Source organism: Emydura macquarii, unplaced genomic scaffold (assembly GCF_026122565.2).
Source record: "Emydura macquarii macquarii isolate MOO-44397 ecotype Brisbane River unplaced genomic scaffold, CSIRO-AGI_Emac_v2 contig_2422, whole genome shotgun sequence".
Classification (NCBI taxonomy): domain Eukaryota; kingdom Metazoa; phylum Chordata; order Testudines; family Chelidae; genus Emydura; species Emydura macquarii.
In genome coordinates, this window is record NW_027132559.1 from 35,411,113 (window position 1) to 35,435,759 (window position 24,647).

Here is a 24,647-nt window from a genome sequence, read left to right on the forward strand (position 1 = left end):
CAAAAGCTCCATTAGTGCCACCAGGTGCTTTTAAACTTGAGTAGATTTTAACCAGGCTCAGTGTGCAGCTGAATATGTCCTATATGCATGCCACTAACACATCAGGATTTCCCCATAGTGGAGTCTGAGATACCACAGCTTCCCTGTATAAAATATGACATAATTGTAATAACTAGGAGGCATCTGTTGCTAAAAGTTGACAACTTTAATGGTAAGAAACTCTTGATGTACTATTACTGTTTCCCAAATATTAAAAAATAATCTTTCAGGCCTTGATTTTGCAGCCTTAATTATGATTATTATTTAACATACATATAGAGGGGTGGAACCAAAAAAGCCATCACCACGTTGGGCCCACTGCAGTAGGCACTATATAAAGGCATAATAAATAATAGTCACTTCCCCAAAGATCTTACACTTTGTGTGCACTCCTCTCATTAATGTCAATGGGGATTATGTGTGGCAATGACTCCTGGATTGATACCTGAGGCTGTAGTTATTGATCCAAAATACTTTGTACTTACTGCAATAGTACCACAGTCACACTCTTCTCCAACTTCAACAAAACCATTGCCGCATTCTGGAGGATCTAGAAGCTGCAGTGCAAAAATTAAGAAAAACAAAATGCTACAAATCTTTCCCAAGATCCCAAGTGAAATTCTCAACTTTTCACTATGGACAATTTGTACAACAGGACTTTAAATAAACTAAATTAATCACAAGGTGACATTTTCAACTTTCGGGGTGGCGGGATCTTAATAGGCTGATCTTGATGTTAATATCCAATGGAGTGTTGTAGGACAATGCACCCTGAAACATTTCCCCTTCCTTGCTAGAAGGAAGCATGTGTCTCTGAATGACTTGTGAATTAAATAAACATTCATTTAAAAAAATCATTTTACTTAAAAAAAATTAGAGTGAAAGATTTTGGATACAATGTTTTAAATCGCAACTTGATCACTCTGGCTTCCACTTCTTTCTTTCACATTTTCATATCCTATAAAAGAAAAATCTAAATGCTGCTAACCTCAGTTGTGATGAGGGATACAAAAACATTTCTATTGAAATATTTTTGTGAATTAGCATAACTAGTAAACAAAGCCATGGAGAATATATATTCTATTAAAAATCACTTTGTTACAAAAAATAATCCACTCAATGGAGGGATTTAACTATCAAAATTTCTCATCATCTGTCATGAGATATGAAAAACTAGACCTGCAAAATGAAGGATACAGGTGTTCAAAAACAAGAAACCATTACATCCTATCAACAAAATAAACAGAGCTGACTCTCCCTTATATCAGTAAGTACATCTGTTAAAAGAAACATACAATACTTTGCAGATATAAGCAGATGTACTCCTTTTATAATCAAGGCAAATGAGAAGACCGCATTTAATAACTGAGCCTCATGAGATGATTTTCACTTGGTGCTGAGAGAAAAAGCAAATTCAATCTTGTTTACTTGATAAAAGCAGTTATTTCATAATGAAAAATCTTCAACCCTGCAACCATAAACGATTCAAGTGAAGAACAATGCCTCCCTCTAGTGTTTACTGCAATCCTGCAGCTGTGTAATTGATCATAAAATTTACTCTATTCCTCCACTTTGGAAATCCCTTTCTTTTACATTTATAGCACTCTAAGATGACAATGTAGCCTGTCCACATATTTCCCCACTAGTCCAAGGATTAGCATGGTAGATGATAACTTCAATTATAAACAAAGGATTCAAGCTCCCCATCCTGACTACCTTGAGTTTTGACTGCTGCTGTAATAAATGAAGCAGGTGTTCACCAACCAACCTATTGCAGAAGCCACCATCCTAAAGGTGCTGGATCTTTTGCTAGTGGTTTCTTTAGCTCTAATTTATATTGATTTTCTCTTAAATTTCTAGCTGCAAATATATGTTTCTATATCATATCATTTGTATTTTTCACCTGAATTTAGGTTTTTAGTGACCGAAGATTACCCCATCTGCTTCCACTGGTAGAAGGATGAAACGCAGAAAGGAAGGTTGACATCGCAAGGGTAATGTACCAACTGTACAGACACTCCTTTATGGGGACTCCAAGCAGTTCCTACTCTCCATTTGGAGAGGGTGGGTCAGATGCATGGATTGCTCCCTGTGCCACTATCTTTTTTGCCCTCCCTCAAGCTTAAGGGGCCTCAGTTCAGCAAGGTACTTAAGCATATGCGCAACTTTAAGCAGATGGACAGTCTTGACTACACAGCTGCTTAACGCTATGCAAACACTTACATACTAAATCAGAGCCAGAGTAGAAATGTTAACGCTGAACCTCTCAGCATGAATTTAGCATCTTTCCTTCTTTGTAGTCTGAAGTCTCCACTGGTTGGAGACTGGATAGGCAGTGGCAGCCATGACAACTCAACTTCCACAGATCACTGAAGTTACTCCATAGAGGAATTTGATCTACTGAATGCTGACCCTCCATCCTCTTGGTCCTTCTTCTGCTCTGTCTCTTTAAGCATTTGGAAAGACACTTCTATTTTCCAAACACTATTTTAAAAAGTTATAGCTGCAAAATGACTTGTTGCAAAATAGTAGGTGGACAGGGAAGCAGTCCCTTTGAGGACTGATGACAAAGTCATAGTTAATCTTCCCTTTGGGACCAAACATGTTATCTTCTCTGTTTCCAGGAATGAGCTTACACCCCTAGACACTACTAGTCCCTGGTGTCTGCATAGCAGCTTGCTGCACAGGTATCAATCCTCCAGATTGGCTCTAGAAGCTAAGTCTCAATTGCAGGGGTGGAGGTGGAACAAAAGCAATGTTACTTAAGGTTTTCAGAGATCCACATTGACAGACATTAGTCCAAAGTGAAGCAGAACTACAGTTGTGCAGAATGCTTGCAAAGAAACCCAAAACCTCCGTAAATTTGGTATCATGTTCCATTTCAAATGCCAAACTCAGTCCATGCAAACCTTTAGAGCAGAACTGGGTGACTGATGGTTTTGTGTCAAGACCTGGTGAAATGTTTTGGTTTCACAATGAGTTTTGGGGTCTGAGCCACTCAAGCAAATGCTAGGCGATGTGTGGGGAGAATGAACCCATGTGTATAAATACCACTTAAAATATTTCCTCAAACCCTGATGAAATAAAATCACCAATTTTCAGCCAGCTGTAATTGAAAAATCTGGAATGGAGAGTGGGCTGGAAACCTAACAATCCCAAATTTTCTCATGATATGACCAAGCTCGTCCTGTTTCAACTGGATCAGAAATACCAGAGGAACAACTTTCCTTGTGGTATTTCTTTATCATCATTTTGTGTCCTACCTGAATGGGAAAGTGCAAGAAGATCATTTGTTCTAATGTATCCTTACACTTCTCAAGTTTTGAAAAAGTTATCAGTTCAATTCAATTAAAGCTGAAAAAGCTCTTGAGGATTACTTTATTGAACTGTAGAACACATCCTCTAGCTTCAGTAGGTGTGTACTATATAAACAAGGCACAATCTTCTCCCACCCAGTTCCTGACTGTCCAGAGCAGTAACCCCAAAGTGGGTTTAAGAATATTTTTAGTTATATTGATTCCAAAATGGCTTTACCAAAATAAGTGATTAGTATTGAACCAAACCAATAATGTTGATTGAAAGTGTTCCCTGATCTTCTGTGGCCATCCAACAGATTCCAGCTACTTCAGCATGGCAAAAAGAACAAAACAAAAAGCAACTCAAAACCATTTGTTCCAAAAATGCAGGCTCCAAAATTATTATTCTGTGTCACACTGAAGATTTATTCTGGTATATGTGAGAAAGAGCTTTGTTCTGAAAGAAAAGATCTAAAATGCTGGAAGAATCTGTACAAGATTTTGTTAAATCATAAGGATTACATGATGTGTGTATCTTGTGTTGACCCTTTAGCACAGGGCGAATTTCACCTCTAAGCCTTGACCAGAAAGAGCAGCTTCCTTCTTCCAAGATTTTGTCTGCAAAATTATATTTATAAGATTATGGAAAGGTGAGAAGTAAAATTTGACCAGCGTTCACTTTCTCAATAATAACCTGTTAATTACCTTGGACGGTTTATTGAAGAGGCATGCGCCACCTCCGTTGTTTAAAAATTCATGATACTCCTCTATGTCACACTTGGAGAACTTGCTTGGAAGATAATAACTACAAAGAAATAGGGTAGTTGGTTATTTATTTCTCAAGTCACTTTGGACCATTACACAATATTTTGTCTGCTTCCAAAATATGGGGGAAACACATGGACATATTCTGGGAAAGGGGTTGCTAAGGTCCTTGGTTCGGAGCCATGTGGTGAAAATATCTACTTGCAAACCAGCACTCCCATTCCAGCTTGTAAGCCTTTTTGCAATATTAAGCACCCTTTCAACAGTGAGAAGAGGAACATATTCAATAGATGAGAGATTAAAAATTTCAGTTACAGAATCTAGACCAAATGCTGCAAACACTTGCTACGAAAGGTAGTGCTTATTAATATGAAGGTTCCATCAGACGTGTTTGTGGGACCAGGATCTTTGTTTGCAGTCCTAAATAGTTCAGGACACAAGATCAGGCCTGCAATCAACAGGGTCTTTTGAAAACTATTCATAGCTGGGTACTATGGGCACTCTCTAAAGATGGAAAGAGCTTTTCTGGCACACATGATTTTACATACTTTACAGTACCATCTCACTGTGTACTTTTAACAAACATTAGTTAGTTTATGCTGATAGAGGATAAATCACCCCAGTACAGAGAGTCTATGTAAAGTCCTATGCACCAATCAAGATGTAATAGATACACATATTCCAAGGCCAGAAGGGACACTGTGATCATCTAGTCTTACTTCCTGTATAACACAGGCCACAGGAACACATGGCTTAAGTGGTGCAGAACAGCTAGCACAAATCCCCTATAGAAGTATTTATTTTCCCTAAAGTGACTTAAGAGATCGCTTTATTTAGGCCTGGATTCACAAAAGCACTTACTCACTTTATTGTGACATTGCACATGCTTAAGTGCTTTCCTGATTCAGGGCCATTGCTTATATATCACTGGATAAAAACACTAGCAAAAGTGTTATAAAAATAATCCTGCGGTGGCAGGGGTGATGACATAAAAACCATAATAAGTTATTTTCCATCTGTAGCATTTATGATTCCATTTATAAAGATTACAGAGCATCTGGGAATTTATCAGGGTGAAAGATGCTATGTATATGTTAGTTATTTTTAATAATTGTTTGGGACTTTAAAGAAAATATTTCAAGTTTCCTAGCTAAGAAACCAGTTTGTACAATTTACAAGTACACTCACTGCACTGGTTTTTTTTTTTAAAAAACTCTACTGAAAACAAAGTGGGTTTCTGCCCATGAAAGCTGATGCCCAAATAAATTTGTTAGTCTTTGAGGTGCCACAGGACTCTCGCTGTTCTACTGAAGATAGCTAGAGACTCTAGAAAAACAAAACAAACAAAAAAACTTTGACATTTAGTTTTTAGTACATCAGCATGTTTCAGTTATTTAATATTACCCCCTACCTTCTGAAACCTTATTAGCAGAACGTGGAAATGAATTTGCTTAAAAACTAAATCAAGAAATTTAGATCTATGCTTGACATTTCATCTGCTGAAATGATTATGAAGAACAATAAAGATTGTAGATAGGTACTATACCATATATGGTAGCATTTAGGGAGCCAGGTCCAGTTTTGTTTTGTTTTGTTTGTTTTTGTTAAAAAAGGCATAAATTTGCACCTGCAAACAGCTTTGTGCCTACAACTGCATGTTTATGCTCAGATTATTTTGATCACAAAATTAGGAGGGCAAATATCCAGGCTAGGTAGAAATCTCATTTGGTACACAGCATTCATCCATGTCACAGATCAGGGCAGGCGCTCCCTTCCACCCACCTACTAGACTGCTGTGAGGGGAATCTAAGGGCTGGTCTACACTGGCGGCAGTAGTTGACAGGAGATACACAAGCTACATATCGTAACGTAATGTAGCTTGCATATCTCCCATCGACGTACTTATGTTCACATAGCGCGGTGTCTTCACGGCGCTGTGTCGACGGAAGACGCCCTCCTGCCGACGCAGCCTTACTCCTTTCAGGGAGGTGGACTACTGGAATCGACTGGAGACCCCATCTCCCATCAATTAAGCAGGTCTTCATGACCCACTCAATCAATCCTGCTTCATCGATCACTGTGGAGCCCACAGTGTAGACACACCGTAAGTCTTTGTGTCTGTGGATCCTGCAAGTAGTTTAAGCTTACAGAGCCTGAATGAATTCCAGCCACTGCCCCAGTTTTGGGATCTCTATGCACACTGTCAGGACACAGACTCTTCTGAGGTCTGGAACCTGCTGTCTAGCTGCCCAGCTCCTGGGCATAATGGTGACTCTTCAAACTCCCTTATACTTAAAACACACCCTCTCCCAGAATGCAACGCAAAAGATGTGAAGCTTCTGGTTTACTGTTTAACCTTCTCCAGGGCCAATGTAGTAGCTGTGAATCATTTAACACAAAGAAACACTTGACTCAAGATTAACACATTTGCTCTTTTACTTAAACATATAAAGCATAATAGAGTACAGATCATGCGAAACAATAAACATTACATGCATGTCCCTGACTCAGATTCCTCACCACTCCAGGGCATTCTTTGGATTGGGGTCAGATTCCCTGGGGTTGTCCAGAGGAATATCAATGTTCAGGAAACAGGCAGATAGGGTGTCCCCTGCCTCATGCAGGTTGTTACATGCTGAGTGATCTCCCTCCCTCTTGGAGATCCTTTCCCAGTTTGAGTGACCTTGCTCTCTCCTGCCCTACGTTTCCTTTCCCTATCTGTCTCTGTTTCTGTGTGTTTATTTATACCACTATTGGTCACCTGGCCTCATTCGTTCTGCCCGTGGTAAGTTTCTACAGCTCCTACATCCCCACCTCTCATCATAGGGGGTAAACTAAACTGGACGTTCAAGGCTTGAGCTCACCCATTGTTCCCAGGTGTTTGTATAGGAATAGGGTTTCTAAGTCCACAGTATCTCTACATGTTGGAATTTATGCCCAACATGGAAGCAAAGAACAACCGACAGGTTAACAAGAAGCACACTCAAAATTGAGTTTGCAGTTTGGTAAGGATACGACATATGCAGAGTCCATAATCTCACATAGAATTCATAAATTGTACAGACAGATTCCCAAATCATCACAATCTAGAACTAGAATAAATCAAAGTTTAATGCAAATTCACCTGAAGTAACAGTTCTATAATACTAGGGAATTTAGGCCCTACTCCAATGGAGAATCCATGCTGCTTCATTAATAGCATAATATTCTATATGTAAAATCCCTCTTGTGTTCAGATGTTTTAATAGTCTCACATTTTAAATATTAATTTTTTTAAAATATTCAGGTTTTACTGACTGAAGAATACTAAAGAGTATGCCCATGTACTGTATTAGAATATCTATCAAAATAATAACACTAACTTTTCATTCAGTATAGTCCATGACCAGGTCAATGAAAAATTAAAACATATGTGAAACATCCTGGCATATCAGTTGAAATAAGGCAGGTGTAAGAACTCTGAACATAAACACTACAACAATTTGGGAATGTTATTAATTGTTTCAGTGACTCAACTCCAAGCTCACTGGAGAAGATAGAAGGTAAATCACATTTGTCCTTACACATAGATAAATAAATTGCTATACAAGATCTTCTGTGATACTGTACAATTCTTCATATATTAAAGCAGTAGTCATTAAAATAATTCCATGCCTGTCTGAAATGTGTGTATTTTTCTCTGTAAGTACTTTCTCCATGTGTGTGTGGCTAGAGTCGATGCCCTAAATCATGTACAACTTTTTCATAGCAGATGTTTAGCTCAACCATGAAAGATATATTTGTTGATTCATTTGCTTTATGTTGTTACATGGAAGTTCCTATATAGAAATATCTTACCCAGTGTCTCCCATTATACATCCAGACCATGTGTCCTCACATTTACACTCACCTAACAACAACAAAAAAAGTAAAATTCACACTCTGAGTCTGGCAATTTTAAAATCACTGCATAGTATATATTATGTTTCTCATCTTAAAAAGAACATTTAAGACACTGTATTCCTAATTTCCTCTAAATCCAATATGGAAAGAAAAACATTTACTTTTTCCACTATGCACTGGACTCACATTTATGTGTACACAATTGCCAAACTTTCTTCCATAAAACCACATATGTTACTATGTAATCTTGACAATCTTAGAAAAAATGTCTTGCTTTTCATTGTAGAATTCTTGTTTTCCAGTAGAATCAGGAAGAAACTCCTCCACCCTATAAAGATCCTCACTTGAAAAAGGGAGAAAACAAATAAACAAACTTACCAGTTAGTAATTTTCTTTTATCTGAGAAAATGCCAAGATTGTGGGCTAAAGACTGCGCCAGTGTCACTGCCAGTAAGTCTGGCTTTCCAAACTGAAAGAAACCAAACAGGATGGGAACAATAATCATTTTGACAGAAGAATCTTAAAACACAAATAAACCTTTTATACATTTTAAAACAAGAATTTTTTTTAAGGCAAAAGCAGACCAACGATTTTATGACTCTTACTTCAGTGAAGACTCATTTAACTGCAGCTGGTTAATGGATCAGCAATGAAGACAAAACATACTCAAGAATAGGCCAGGTAAGATTATTTTCTTAACAGAGTAGCTTCAAGTATGAAGGATGGAAAACTGCAGATTCTAGTTTGGATGTTCAACTGAACCCAAACCAAACTTACTCTGTTTGCCTTGTAGCATTACCCTTTATTTGAATTTTCTTTCATGGGACTGCATTAATGTTCTGTATTGGTCATGCAACAGGGGAACAATTTTGAGAAAAATGTTTGTGCAGACACAGACACTGTGGCTACCACATCTGTTTGTGCTAGTATGAATATTCACACCTACTTCATTCACACCTCCACCTTTCAAAAGTGAACAAATTCCACCAATGTAGGCTGCACCACTCCGACTGCTTTGAAATTGACTCCCCCTTTAAAAAACAAAACAAAATGAGAAAGTTTACTTTTTACGTTAGCCAATCCCTCTATTTACATTTCTTATTTCCAAATGCCAGCTGCAATTACAGTGCTGTTCACAGCACACAAACAGAATGCAGAGCTGTGAAAACCAAAGAATCTTTCATAATTCTTTCGTGGAAACCTTTCCCAAAACAGACACACATAGAATAGCATCTGTTCTCATGCACAGGCAAATTCTTTGAGGGAGAAACTCCCCTGTAAAATAGCTTCATATTTTCATAAAGTTTAAGACCAGAAGGGGCTATTAGCTCAGCTAGCCTGACTTCCCGTATTAAATTTCAACCAACTACCCCTATATAAAGCCCAATCACTTTAATTAGACCAAAGCATTTCATTCTTTAGAAGACTAAGCTGTCATGTGCAAAGACCAAGGTGCCACCAATGCCCAAGGCCCCTGCAATGGCAGAGAACTGATTAGATGAGACATGCCTGGATGATCCTGGAAGGCAAACCATGTCCCATACTACAGAGGAACCCCCACAAACCCCCACAACGTCCCTGCCAATCTGACCTGGGAGGAAATTCCTTTCTGAATGACCCTAAGCATGTGAGCAAAACACACCAGCCAGGCATCAACAGCAAAAAGGATTCTTTGTATCCCCTCAGAGCACTGGTCCACCCTGTCCAGTGTCCCATCTTCAGCTATGGCTGACCACTAATTCTTCAGAGGAAGGTGGAAAAAAACAAAACCAATCCACAATACATCAGGTCAATTATGCATCTGGGGAAAAAAATCCTTCCTTGTCCCTGCAGATGACTGGCTGATGCCCAAATGCACAAGATTTCATTATAGTTATTATCTTAATACAGAGCTGCAAATGTGAGCATGCAGAGGGCTCTGCAGGCAAACCCGTTTCCCCCTGGCCATGACAGAAAGGGATGAACAGTGGGATTCATAGATTCCAAGACCAGACGGGACCATCACACAACCATCCAGCCCGATCCCCCAATTCCACTATTTGTATCCCTTCTAAAAAGATGTAATTGAAAGATTTGATATTTCTAGATGATCTAGAAATTTAATGTTCTCAAATATTATTAATTATTATTATTATTATAGCAGCACCTAGAGGCTCCAAACAAGATTGGGGGCCCACTGGATTAAGTGTTCTACGTCCACACAGTAAGAGACAGATCCTGCCCCTAAATGAGACCCATCAGGCAGATGACGGTCCATTGAAATAAGATGGAGTTGACTATACCTTCTTTTGGAAAGGAAAGCCATCTGAAGAGAGGCGTATTCATGGGGTTGGTTTTGCCATCAAGAACAAGATTGCTAGCCAGCTTTTAGAACTTTCTATGCAACATGGTACCATGCACTATCAATCGGGGCAGCTCTGTTGGCATGGTAGGTAATTACACAAGACAACATGAGTTCACAGCACATGCAGCTTGTGCTTAGTGTATTGTGCACTGTTCAAACCTCCCTCCCACCTCCATGTCCCTACGCACTATTGGCAGGATTACTGTACATGGCATAATATAATAGTAAAGAGATGTGTCAGCCACTAATAATAAAGCACTCCCCATGGAATGAAAAAATAGTAATAAAATGGCATACGAAGTTACGTACGAAAAAAGGTGAACTGCATCACTTTTCTCTCTGATAAAATCTCTCCTATATTTCATAAACTCACGTAGGGTCACCAATGGGTTTTCAGAGATGGTGAACTTGTTATCGGTAGCCCAGGTTTCCATGGCAACCAATACTATCCTGGTGTTAAGTTGTTCTTTATATATCTAGTACATTAACAAAATGAACAAATATATTATATCAGAGAATATAGTTGCTTCTTCTCCCCTTTTTATAACAACTTATATTTTGAGGTAATAAAATATTTAGACAGTAATAATGAACATTTTATTCCCTGAGGCTCACCTACTTTCTTTTTTAAACAGCAAGTAGTACAGCTAAAAATCCAGATGTTAGGCCCCACACCTGCAAGCAGTTCTGTATGACCACAGCAGTCCACCAGCAAATTGCTCCTGGAAGGATCTGAGCCTTACAAAGGTTTTCGAGTCCCAGAGATCTTTGTAAGAATTAAGTGAGAGATTTGATACAAATCTCTAAAGGACCACAAGAATTCTGAATAACTCAAAGATTTAGGTTCAGAAAAATCAGGGTTTATCTGTATTTTATAGTGTCCAACATACCTTACTGACACAACAGTGCTCTATACTACTCAACAGATATATAAAACAGGTATCTGTACAAGGGAGACATGACCACTTCCACTGCTACAGAATTCTTCAGCAGTGTCTATCTTCAGACCAAGTGACTTATCAGGAGCCACGATGTCCCAGACCAAAGAATTTCAATAGTGGGAATGTATTTTTCATTTGCACATCCTGGAAATGTTTCTGAGTACAGTAACCATCTGCTGTGTGATTTGTATCTCCAACTACCTATATTCCCCTCTCCCATATAAAACAGCATGAACTCCAATGTCTCAAATCCTGAATAAAACATACAATTTCTCCGTATATTTGAGTGCCTTATAGTTGTAGACACCTTCCTGGTTGCAGCTGTAGTAACCCTTACTGGCCAGTTTTCTATATAAGATATGCTTTAAAAACTCAGTCAGGCCTCAATTCAGCAAAGTACTTAAGCATGTGAAGTCATGGGAATTAATTAAAGTTAGGCACATGCTTTAAGTACTTTGCTATTCTGGGGCCTAAATAAATATCTGCAATCTTCACATAAATTAATATCATGCATATCTGTGAAATAACATTTCCTACAATTATCAGCACTATGACCACATGATTCACAACACATTTAGAAAAGCATTTAGCTGATAAATACTTACTAAATCTGCCATGTTCACCACTGATTTAGCATAGCTGTTCGTATGGCCTACAGATAGTCTATGTTTTTTACACTGAAAAACAAACACAGACCAGTTACAAACATAGTTCTGAAAAATAATTTTGACTGAAAAACAAAGCAAAAGATGAACCTATAAACAGTAGAAGCTATACTCAAGCTGCTTATCTTTTGTGCTGACTGGAATGTTAAATTGTGTCAAGCAAATTGTTCAGATATGCATATTACCTACCCACCTCACAATGGTTTTGTGAAGATTCATTAATTAATGTTTAGAAAGTGCTTTAAGATCCTTGGTGATAGGTGCTACAGAAATACAAAGTATTGTTATTACCATTATTATTTATTTTTATTATTAAACCGTTAATATTCAAATACCTACAGGACTTGAAAGCACAATTGCAATACAGTCAACTGAAATTGCTTCACAGATGCTATCCCATTAATACACATACCTGCAGCTTCACTTATCCAAAAATATTTTCTTGCAGTTATTCTATGCCTCTAGTCCTTATCTGTCTTCCATTACAGAAATATATTATTCTATAGCAATAGTCTCATACACTTCAGTAACGATACACCAATGGGGCCATTACTGCAGAATACTGTAGTATTACTCTACAAAGATAGTTTCTTCCTACCTAGCATAGCAATCTTCCCAAGTTCTCCTACCTGTACTATAGCCCTTATATATACCATCACTTTATGTGTTTTGGCACTTAGCTACCACAGTGACAAGTGCCTTAGAAAAACCTATAGATGTTTAGGCCAAGTTTTTCAAAATAATCTAATGATCTTGTGGCCCAACTTGAGATGCCTACGGCCTGCTTTTCTAACAGAAGATGCTCAGGACCTTCTGAAAGTCAGGCCCATACTTACTGTATCAAGCTGGACACCCAAAATTACTAATCACTTTTGAAAATAGTATTGCCAGACATAATATCAAGAACTATTCAACTGCGGCTTTAAAAACATCCTCCCTGAGATCCATTCAACAACTCTGAAAAACCAGTCAGAGTGACTGGAAGAAGCAATCACTGAAGCTCTGAAATGATCCCTTATGTTCTTGTTGGCTGCCCAAGCTCCAGTCCTGCCAACAGTCTGGCCCCAGAATCCCAAGGAAGGGTCTTGATTGGATGGTTTTCAGTTTTTATATTCTGCCTGTCTACAGTAGTCATTAGGTCTGCCAAAATTATCTCTTGCTCTCATGCCTTGAAAAAAAATACATGCAGCTGACATCAAAAAATTCCCCAAGATTTCAGGAAACTATAAGCCTGCAAGGACTATTAGAAATTATCTACATTCCTTCCACTCAGTCATGCAAAACTGGGAGCCTCCAGACTGCACATATTCTCAGAATCCTGTAGCCCAGCTGCTGTGGTGTTCTTTGAAGTATCTATCAGCAGCTGGCATAACAAAATCTGGGGAGCATCTGCAATTGGAAGGCTCCAAGCTTCATATGTCTGCCAGGAAAGAGCAAAGACTGTTTCTATGACCAGGAGGCAGAAAAGGTAACTAAGCTAAGGAACTGGAGTGTTCAGAGCTGGGTGGGTGGCACAGGAGACCAGGGTATTACTGTAAAAATCTGGGGGAGAGAGGTGGAAAAGAAAGACACTTTTAGGAAGGGCTGAGAAAAAAAGGTGAAAAATTGGGAAGCAGTATGTAACAAAACAGAACAGAGTGAGACAGCTATTAATGAGGGCACTGACAGAAAGGAGGAGGTAGACAGGCACAAGGAGAATACAGAAAAGAACACAGTGTGACGAGGCAATCTTTCCGCGTACAGGTAGTGGTGCCTAGTGGTCCCTCTAAGATTTTGGGAAGTCTGATATATAGAAGAACCTAGGTGATATTGGTAGAGTGCAAGTGATCCCAGGAATAAGTAGTGTTTGGAAGGAAATCCTATTCCTGTTTCTTTAAGGGCCAAGGACCAGGAGCCTTGCAGAATGGGCAAGAAAAGGCTCCCCTTTCCCCCAGCCAGATGGATGAGCTTTAGGAAGGGGACCAGCATACAAGTTGCCTCTTCCCTCACAGTAGGGTAAGGCTGCCTGCTGAACCCTCTGAGCCTTAGGACTATCTGGGGAAAAGAGAAGGTGGCTAAGGCCCTGCAGCTGGCCTAAGTTACAACCCAACTCCAAGGAGCAGAGCTGGAGTCTCCTAACTTGAGAGACAGTGACCATCTGAAGTCTAATCCCAGCTTCAGGAAGGAGGCTGAGGGGTCTCCTAAATTGAGGGGGGCAGGGGAGGCGGGAGAAAAACCTACCAGGACTTTTATACGGACCCAGAGTGGGCATGAACTTGAGCAACTGAAGTGAGTTTTATTCTGAAGGAACGGTTAATAAACCTACAAAGCAGGTGAGTGCTTTGATCTAATATGGTCTATGTAATTGAGCGGAAGAGTCTAAGTGGGCGCTGTGAGCAGTGTACTTGCAGGGACACAAGGGGATGCTCTGAAGGCAGTCACACCATGACATTCGGTACCAGAAGTTGGATGTGAGGCCCCCTCCTCTCAAGGAGGGAAAGCTGAACAGCAGAGTACAAACAAACCACTGAGAGCCATTTACTCCCACAAATCTGCATATGGAGGTCCAGCAACAACTGTAGGAGGACTAGCTCTCTCTCTCTCTCTCTCTCTCTCTCTCTTTGTTAAGGCATCCAGCAACTGGAACAAGACAGTCACCACAGACGTTGGAAAGGAAGAAGTCTTAGGGATGTAATTTAGGTAGTCACTCTCTCTCTCCTTAAGATGGGAGTCCCCCTAGCTCTCCTTCTGGGAGCTGGGGCTGTAATTTAGGCCAGCTATTGGACCAAAGCCAGCTTCTCCTTCAGCAGGCACTTTCCCCCTAATTAGTCCTCAAGCTCAGAGGGTGCAGCAGATTAGCCTTCTCCTGCTATGAGGGAGGAGGCAACAACTGTGACCAGGCCTGTGACCTTATATTGTATTTTTAAAGTTATATTTTCTGAACTTAGAACATTTTAAAAAAAAAAAACCTTTAGAAAAAACTTTATTCTTAAAAAAGCATGTATTCCAAATGTAAAATCACACTACCTCAAACTTCATTCATTAATAATGGTTTTTTTAAAACTTTTTTTAGTGTATTAAATTACCAACTGTCATTTCCCTATTTAAATGTGACATCAAGATGACCTCACCTGGAGCCCTAATACAGTTTGTCCATTAAGCACATTTCAGTGGAAACATTTTTGCACACCTTAGATTTTGACAGGTTACAGGTCCCCTTAAACAAAAATCTCAGCACTGGTAGTTGCGCTACAGAAGAGCTTTTTAAAAGAAATATTTTACCTTAACTGAAGCTAATTTGTTACCATGCATTGGACATGCAGAAATATTACAAAAATGTTACCACTACGGTATCTTCCCTTGTTGTTTGCAGTGTTATTGTAGCCATATTGGTCCAAGGTTATTAGAGAGACAAAGTGGGTGAGGTAATATCTTTTATTGGACCAACTTCTGTGTAAGATCAGAAGCTTGTCTCTTTCATCAATGGAAGTTGGTCCAATAAAAGATATTACTTCACCTACCTTCTCTCACAAATATGATGATTATTTAAACATTTTTTTCTATTATGTTTTGAAAAGTTTTTCAAAAACACTGGACATTGTCATCTACATTTTCACTTTTGTTTTTAATTTATCACTGTTTACAATATTTTCTTAGAGAAGAGGATAGGACAAAGGTTCTGGTCTCAGCTCTGCTACTGATTTACTGAGTGAGCTTGGGCAAATCAGATACAGCTTCATTTTCAAGGAGTGCTGAGCTTCCACAAGCCCAACAGAAATAAAAGACTCTGATGGTGCTTAGCCTCTTCTGAAAATCAGGCCCTGAATCTCCCTATACCTCTATTTATCTATCTTTGAAATTAAGATAATGATGTTTACCCATCTTTACAAATGGATTTGAAATCTTCTATACACATGCTATTATTCAGAATCATTAGTAAAATATTGGAAATAAAATGAATTTTCAACCCATTTTTGTCCTTTTCAGCAAACACCAATATTTTTCCACCAGAATTTCTCCTGGAGACATTTGGTTTACTTCCTTGTTTGTGACCCAGTCATGTGAGCACATCTCCAGAAGTAATTGCTGCTGAAGATTCTGCACTGGACACTTACTCTTTATTTTTAGATGATTACCTAAGAGGGGAGATTGTATTGGGGGTTTTTTGTTTTCATTTGTTTTTAATTTAGATCCATTTCTCCATCATAGAGGAATTAAACTATTTTTATGCATTATCAGGCTATACAAAATTTACAGAAAGGCAAAGTTTGGGTCTAAACGACCAGACAGTAAGCATGTTGTATATTACTGTTTTTTCCAGCTACCATAAGAGAGATGGATTACCGACAGTGACAGAAAACCCCCTTGCTGTAGGAAGCACCTACACTACAGCAGCATAGCTGACAACATAGACATGGCATAACACATGCCACTGTAGCATAGACGTAACATATGCCATGTCTATGCCACTGTAGCATAGACATGGCATAACACAGTACGCGCACAGCGTGGCAGGAATTCAGCAGTTATAAGGCACTGCTTTTTGTGGACTCAGCAAAAACAGGAAAAAGGTAAGTTAAACAGATATATTTGCTGGAATATCCTCTAATTTTAATTGTTTGGACATTCAGCAACATAATATATGACTCTTGAAAAGACTATGTGCTCAGAGTGTTGTAAATGCAAGAGGATTAACGCAAAGTGTACAGCCTAAAATATAGTGACTACCTCTTTCTAACAGGCACCCAGGTTCATACAGTAGGCAAATGAAATAATCACTAAGTGTTTAGTCAATGCACAGACATTTTACCAAAAGATTTTACTCCTGCAAGAAAATTAATGTGCAAAACTTTAAACAGGAAACAGCTGCATTCAGACAGGTATATCATATAGCAGGCAATGACTCCTGCTCTTCTGGCTCAAACACAACCACTACAATGAAGAAAATTCTGAACACCAACCACTATTTTCTGTTGTCACTTAGAAATCACTGTCACCCTGGAGATTATTGCTATGCTCACCCAAAACGGGGGTCAAAGGAATAAAGATCTGTCATTTAAATTACTTAAGGATGGCAGTGTGTTCCCTCTAGAATTTGATGGGTATCTTTGCAAATTTGGGCATTGCTTGGGAGAAGCTATTGATAACTGAAAAAGGCCGGAAGCATAACAGTTATAGATCTATAGATTTTAAGGCCACAAGGGACTATTAGATCATTTAATCTGACCTCCTGTATAATGTGCCATAGAATTTCATCTAATTATTCCTGTATTGAGCCCTATAATTTGCATTTTGCTAACCTATTGCTTCCAGAAATACATTCAGTCTTGATCTGAAGATTTTAAGAGATGGAGAATCCATAACTCCCCTTTGTAATTTTTTCCAATGGTTAATGACCATCACTGTTAAACATTGTGCCTTATTTCTAATTAAGAATTGTCTGGCTTTAACTTCCAGCTGTTGATTCTTGTTATGCCTATCTCTGCAAGGTTAAAGAGCCCGTTAGTACCTTAGGGAAGTAAGTGAGGTGTACTCTCATTTAAGAAAAACCCAGTGATTCTGCGCACAGTCATTATAAAACTGCAGGCTAACACTATGGATTGTTTAGTGATTATAAATAAACGTAATGTTCAAGAGAGTAAGGAACAAATATCATCAGCTGGGTTGGAGTCAGACATACTTTAGGTCGCTCTGTGTCATATTTTTGTTCTGTATATTTTTGGGGCCTAATTCTGTTCTCAGTTAGGTTGGTGAAAATCAGGAGTAATTTCACAGGACTCACACAATGATACAAATGAGATCAGAATCACGCCTCCTTTCTTTAGATATAAACTGTATTTATAAGGTCATTGGTGCCCTTTATTGTTTATGCCTCGAAGGCACGTAAGACAAAAATAAATTACTGATGAATTTCAAAAAGCGAAGTATGCAAGTCTTACCATTAGATGATCATTTACAATCATTAACTCAATGTATTTTGTTTCCTTCTCAACTTTACGTGGAGTCTGATGAATCTGGAGAAAGATTAACATGCAATAGCTGATTAAATGACGACTAGAAACAAGTCTTAATTTGCCACATCAATAAGAGTAATTCATTTCCCTAACTGTGTTCCCGTTTATTAGGAATGTTGCCATCATTCCACCATATTATTTAGTTTAAAAAACTAACTGTAGCACTATTTAAAACAATTGTATAAGTGTATGCATGTCATATCTGCCTGTGTTTCCAAACTATAAATAGGAACATATCTTTTAATTCCACATCTGGTCAGGAGATTATTTTTGGAGGGTCAATAGGAAAATTATTGTATATATAGAGGGCACCCTACATTATATATTGTGGTGAGGTGGGCCTGTTTGGCCCCGTGGGTCTGCACTCCCTACGACCCAGGGACCCTGCAAGGAGTAGCCTCAAACAGCTTAGTCCAGGGGCTACTACCTTCCCTGGGTCGCTCATCTGTAGCCCCCTCCCCCCCCGGCTTGTGGTCCTTCTTCAGTCTTTTTGGGGCCAGCGTCCTCTGGTCTTGCCTGTACAGGCTCCTTCTTACCTCCTGTGGCTGGGTGCTCTCACCACACCCACACTAGCTCCTCCACCAGCTCCACACCTTGCAGCAGCTCTGTTCCGCTCTACTCCGCTCCTCCACTGACTCAACGCCTTGTAGCAGCGCAGCGCAGCGCAGCGCAGCTCAGCTCAGCTCAGCTCAGCTCAGCTCCTCCACTCAACTCCCTCTCAGCTGCCCCCATCTGCCTGACTGGGAGGCTTTTAACTGCTGGGGCAAGCTCCTTGATTGGCCTCAGCTGGCCTAATTGGCCTAATTACCCTGGAGTAGCCCCAGTTGAATTACCCAGGGAACAGGGATTTGCTAAGCCTGGGGCTGATATATATGCCTTCCAGCACTCTCCTATAGCCGTCAGGGCTGACCCCTTCACAATATATACACACGCTACACATTTATATATTAAAATATAGTGTGCCCTCAACCCCCACTCCCTGCAGAACAGCTATAAATCCTACAAAATAAACTTTAGACCTTTCTAAAAGAAACCTAGATTTTCGAGAGAGAGCCTAAACAACGTCTACATCTTTACAAACTTTTTGGTGCCAGTTTATAAACACACAGCATTGCTACAAACTCTCAGAATGGCACGATTTACTTCTTTGTCAAAAAGCCTTTTGTAGGGGCCTTACTACTTATTCAAATTCTAAATCAGTCAATCAGCTATTGTTAATAGACAGTCTATTAAGTGTCACATTTCCTTCCAGTTTACAGATATTCACAGCTATGTTTATAAATTATGCCTTTATTTTCCCTGGTGTTCCCAGCAGAATTATGTTATTATTGCTGCTGTAAATCTAGAGTAACTGCTTCTTGTTTATGAAAAGGCAGACAATCTCTCTAGCACTATTTGATAGAAAGTGAATTTCACAAAAGTTATTTACGTGACCCATTTTTTTTCATTTGCCTGTTTTCTTTCACAGCACTGAATGTGTGCTTATCATTTCTTTGAGCCATTTAGTCTTGTTTTTCATTCAATCCCTGCTTCTTTTCTGGGATGTGTTTGTGCTCATATCATGCTCTTGGAGATAATCATAACAGCACAGTATCAATACAAGTATATATTTCTAAGTGAATTTAGTGCTCATAAAAAGCCATATAATGCCATCTCCTCCTCACTTCTCATCTTCTTTCAAATAACTGCTGCTGAAATCATCTTCCTCTCCTGCTGCTCTCACCTTCTCATTCTGTGACAGAATGTACCCCTGCATCCACATCCTACATACTGTTGTAATAATCTTTGTACAATGTATGTCTTGTAAGGTATCATTTGAAAATTCATAATTTGCTGATCAGTATTGTCCGGATAAAATAGGTGGCAACATTGTATGTGAAGTTATAAAATTCTATTGTGTGGTGTTACTAATACATGTTCTAAAAAGGAGGTTGGCAAACAGGTCTGTCTCAAACAAAGGAATGTGAGCTCTGCTTAATTTGCATTTAAGCAGCAAACAGTGTCATCAAGCAGGAAGGGGAGACAAAGGAAGCTCAAACAACTGAGGAGAAGAAGCAGGGAACATCCTTCCATGTAGACATTTTGCTTCCTGGTACCCAGCTGGAAATATTTTTCAAAAGGCAGACTAAAACTATAAAAAGGAGGGGCAAACACTCCAAGAGACCCCATCTCTCTCTCCCTGCCCATTGCTTTCTCTACAGCTGAAGCAACAAAGGAAGCCTTCATTGGATTCTGGGAGAAAGGATCCTGACCTAGAGGGTTCGGTCAGAAAGACTGCTGAAAGCATAGGGTGAGATACTTTGCTTGAACTGATATAGTCTGTTCAATTAGGCAGCAGGAGCATTTTAATTTTATTTTCTTGTAGCCATTTCTGACTTTTATACCTAATTACTTGTATTCACTTAAAATTTCTCTTTTTGTAGTTAATACACTTGTTTTATTGTTTTATCTAATCCAGTGTGTTTAAATTGAAGTGTTTGGCAGACACCATTTGGGGTGGCAAGTTGTGGGCATATTATTTCTATTAAAGAAATAATGGGTTTTATATAAACTTGTATTGTCCAGGAGAGGGCTGGGCAGTACAGGACATACATTTCTGGGGAAAATCTAAGTCTGCTAACATGTTGGGGTCATCCTGCAGTAAAACCAAGGCTGATTAGAGCCAAGGTGTGGCTGTCTGGATGCAGCACACACAGACATAGCTGAGAGTGACTTGCATGCTGGAGGCTTTTTGTGAGCAGTCCAGACTGAAGGCTACAACAGTAAAGCATTGTAAAGGGCACCCCAGGTTATAGGGTAGCAGTGACACAGCTGCCAGATTGTACCCTTTGTATGTCACACTCCCTTTTGACATCCCTTCACTGCTTTCCCTGGCGTATATTTCTTGTGAAGTCTTTTAATGATGATGAGTAACATTTTCAAAAGCACTTAAGGGTCTTAAAGAGCCTAATTCTCATTTTCAAAAGTGACTCGTGTGCTTAGGAGCCTAAGTGCCATTAATTTTCAATGAGACGTGGCTATGAAGTCACTCAGGCATTTTTGAAAATGTTCCTGATGTCTCCTAAATATCTCTACCACTTCTAGATTTTACCGTCACCTGTTATACTGGTACACTAAGCTGTACATATGATGTGTTGTCTGTGACTAATTTAGATTGCAAGCTCTTTTACGTAGGGACCATGCTTTTCGTATGTCAATCCAAAATGAATATTTAAGTTACAAAAAACAAGAACACCCACCTCAATCGATAGACCAGGTATTCTTACTGCTATTCCCTGAATCCAACATCATCACCTGAGACTTATCCAGAATGAGCTTTGTTAAACTACCCCTCACTTAATTGTGTTCAAATTCTAGGAAACTTAATGAATGAGCCATCTAAGTCCAACAGAGGAAAGAAAACCGATAGCACTGTAACCAACATCATTTCACTATTTACTTTAGCAGGTTGATGTACGCATAGAAGGGTGACAGGCTAAACCACTATAATATCCTAAAGGAAAAGATTCCTGAGGAAAATGAGCAGCCACCCAAGTATACTTTATTCTTTAAAAGTCCTCCCAAGAGAAAAGAACAACAGCAACTCTGTCTATCCCTGCCAGTATCAAAAATGTTTCAATAACACTTAGAGTATGTCTACACTGCAATTAAACACCCACAGCTCGCCTGTGTCAGCTGACTCAGGCTCATGGGTCTTGGGTTATGGTGCTGTTTAACTGCAGTATAGACAATCAGACTCAGTCTGGAACATCATTGTGATGTGGGAGATTTACTTTTTTTAAAAATGCTATAAGGAGCATCTACTGAGAGCACATTTAAAATTGGAACGTTAGTAAATCTTGTGGAATAAATAGTTGGCTTTTTACTTGGTCATAACACTCATCCCAAATGTAAAGGATCAATATTATATTTTCATACTTAAGATAAATGTCTACAATTAATGACCTCTCATCATAACAAACAAAAATAGTGCTCAGTTTAGAATAGTTCTTTTTAACTTGTCCTTTTTTCCTTTCATATATCTACGTGACTTGCAGCCACTTTATTAAATGCAACTTCCTTTTGACTGAAGGAACCAAACACTATATTTCAAATTGGTACAGTATTTCTAACTACAGTAAAAAAAAAAAAAGATCATTTCATACTATAAGCAACAACAACGTCATAATCCTCAGATGTTGTGGTTTGGCAAACCAGTGAAGGCAGAATAAATGGAGCTGAGGAGAGGAACTGTTACTGAGGTTTGCAAGAGGGAAAGGGATGACAAAGCATGACAACATCAGCATGATTTGGGATATCTGTTAGTTCTCTTGAAATTGTATTTCCAGTAGCTCCTGGTCCTAAGAAGGCAGGTTCCAGCAATGTTACCCAGATGTTAGATACTGCCTTTTGCAAATGTTTTTATGTATTTATGTAGGTCTCATGCTAAAACAGCATGAGCAATAGTACTTTGTCTTGAGAGACTCCTTTATTAGCTGGAAATAAAGCCTGGTGGCACATGCTTTAGAAATTGTATTGGCACGTACCTGCCTTTTACTCCTTTTGTGTCTCGGCTTTACAACAAACTTCTGTGATGTGGTGTTCATTTGCCAGAATTCTAAGTGGAAAACAAAGACAAATAAATCTAATATTCACAAAAAATGAATATCACTTCACTCCGTAACCGTGGGGCAGCATGACCACAATACAGAAATGTTCATTTCTGTGAATCGGATCTGATAATGATTCCATTTTTCAGTTCTTCATCTAGAAAGGAGGCAACATTACAACTACTTTTCCCAATGACAGAGAAATTATAAAAGCTCAGCTATTAATAATGCATATATAATGCTGATATAGCCATTCTGTGGGCTTTATCCTCAGAAGGTGTAAGTGATGTTCAGAGACTACATTTCACCAAATACTGTAGGTATTTTGTTTTCAGTGAAAAAATACATTTTGTTCAACTCAGAATGAAATTCTTGTCTGTTGTTGTTTCATTGGTTTGTTTTTAAACAAAAAACAAATCTAGTTAAATTTTTAAACAAAATGTCATTTCATTTAGACATTTTTAAAGAAATGTTCTTTTCTTCCTGGGCAAAATTATTTGCTAAATCTGATTCAAATTCATGAATACTTTCTCTTTCTAAAACTTCATTTTTGGCAAATGAACTATTCATCCCAAAAAATTTTGCTCAGCTCTTCTTATTATCAACTTTCTCATCAGACAGTATCTGATACTCACTTAAGATCCAATCTGCAAAAAATGTACGCACATGAGTAACTTCACTCATGAAAGTAGTTCCTTTGAGCTAAATGGTATTACTCATCTGAGTGAAGTTATTCACGTGCATAAAGGTTTGCCGGGGCGGGTCCTCAGTCTGTATTCCACCTTTTTTTTTTAATCTTTTAAACATTTCTCTTATAAAGCTTCTTATAGAATAGCAAATGTAAGTCTTTTGAAGACATTTTGCTGCAGTACAATAACTGAAATTCTAAGTGTAATTCTAAGTGGAATGAGAGACTAAAAGGAAGAAGATCAGACTAATTAAATCACAGCCATGGTCAGCTGACAGGGGCTCCTTTTATCCCTTAGAGGCACCCCACCATTCAGGATCCAGATCTCACTATGACTGAAAACTAACAGCTTTCAAATTTTCTGGTACATGTCTGGTTTTTGTGAGTGCTTTTATATATCCTGACTATACATATATCGTAGATCCAGTCCATGTTTTGGAGTCATGCCACCAACGCTTAACTTTTGATTTAAGGATCTGTAGGGCCACCAAAAGAGAAATGGACAACTTTTTATCAGTGAAATAATAAATAATAATAATATGAATATCCTACAATTATATAACTTCTCAAAACTACTTTAATAATTTACAAACTATTTATGGATCATTTCACCTACCATAAAAATGAAGCCACTTCTGGGGTGGAATGTAGCAGCTGTGAAACAGCACACAGTAATACTTCTCAACATTTTGCAAGTGAATGATAATAATGAGGACATGCATAGTGCTTTCCCAGCCCAAAATATCTCAGGAAAAATAGAATGACCAATTGAAATCACATAGGAAATGGAGACAGGATGTAAGAAACCAATTTGGAATTTGATCACTCCTTTTTTGAAAAAGTGCAATGAGAACTTTAATGATCATTGAAACTCAGGACACCTACTTTAACTCATCTGAAGAACAGCACCTCTGATAGCATAGTGTCCTCTATCATCATGCCAGAGCACTGACTGGTTTAGTATAGACTCTGAAGAAAGCGTACTACCTACTGAATCACCAGCATCTTGAAGAACCCTGATTTTCTCCCTTCAACGTCCTAATTCTCCATAGCCAGTGAAATTTGACAGGTGCATAACATAAAATGGTATATCTACTGACCATCACACAGCAGAGTATAATTTATTCTCTAATAATAATATTTTTAATTCCCATGGAACAGAAGAATATAAAAAGCTATCTTGCTACTGATGAGATATGCCATTTGTTTCTGTTACTACTGTTATGAAGTCACCCCATCTGTTAATTTTTGCCTTTCCACCATCAATATAAACGGCTTGTGGTACATCAAGCTACATGCATAATGTAGCACTGACTGGAAATCTTCAGTTATGCACAGAGCCTACTAAGGATAAGAATAAATAATCCTGGCATCAAATTAAAAGTTTCTTAAGGCATGTAAGTCCACAAAAAAAAGGTGTGGGAATACAGAAGAAGGGAAATATT

The 24,647-nt window shown here is 38.6% G+C and overlaps 1 protein-coding gene across 1 annotated transcript in view; it reads right to left on the bottom strand.

Annotated features, from left to right (window-relative positions):
* ADAM22 (ADAM metallopeptidase domain 22) overlaps positions 1–24,647 on the bottom strand; it is a 177,607-nt gene that overhangs the window by 45,517 nt on the left and 107,443 nt on the right. The window contains 9 exon segments of the mRNA XM_067562250.1: positions 525–596; positions 4,041–4,140; positions 7,938–7,989; positions 8,361–8,451; positions 8,929–9,013; positions 10,636–10,802; positions 11,873–11,944; positions 17,851–17,925; positions 22,452–22,522. Coding sequence (XP_067418351.1) covers positions 525–596; positions 4,041–4,140; positions 7,938–7,989; positions 8,361–8,451; positions 8,929–9,013; positions 10,636–10,802; positions 11,873–11,944; positions 17,851–17,925; positions 22,452–22,522 — 785 coding nt within the window.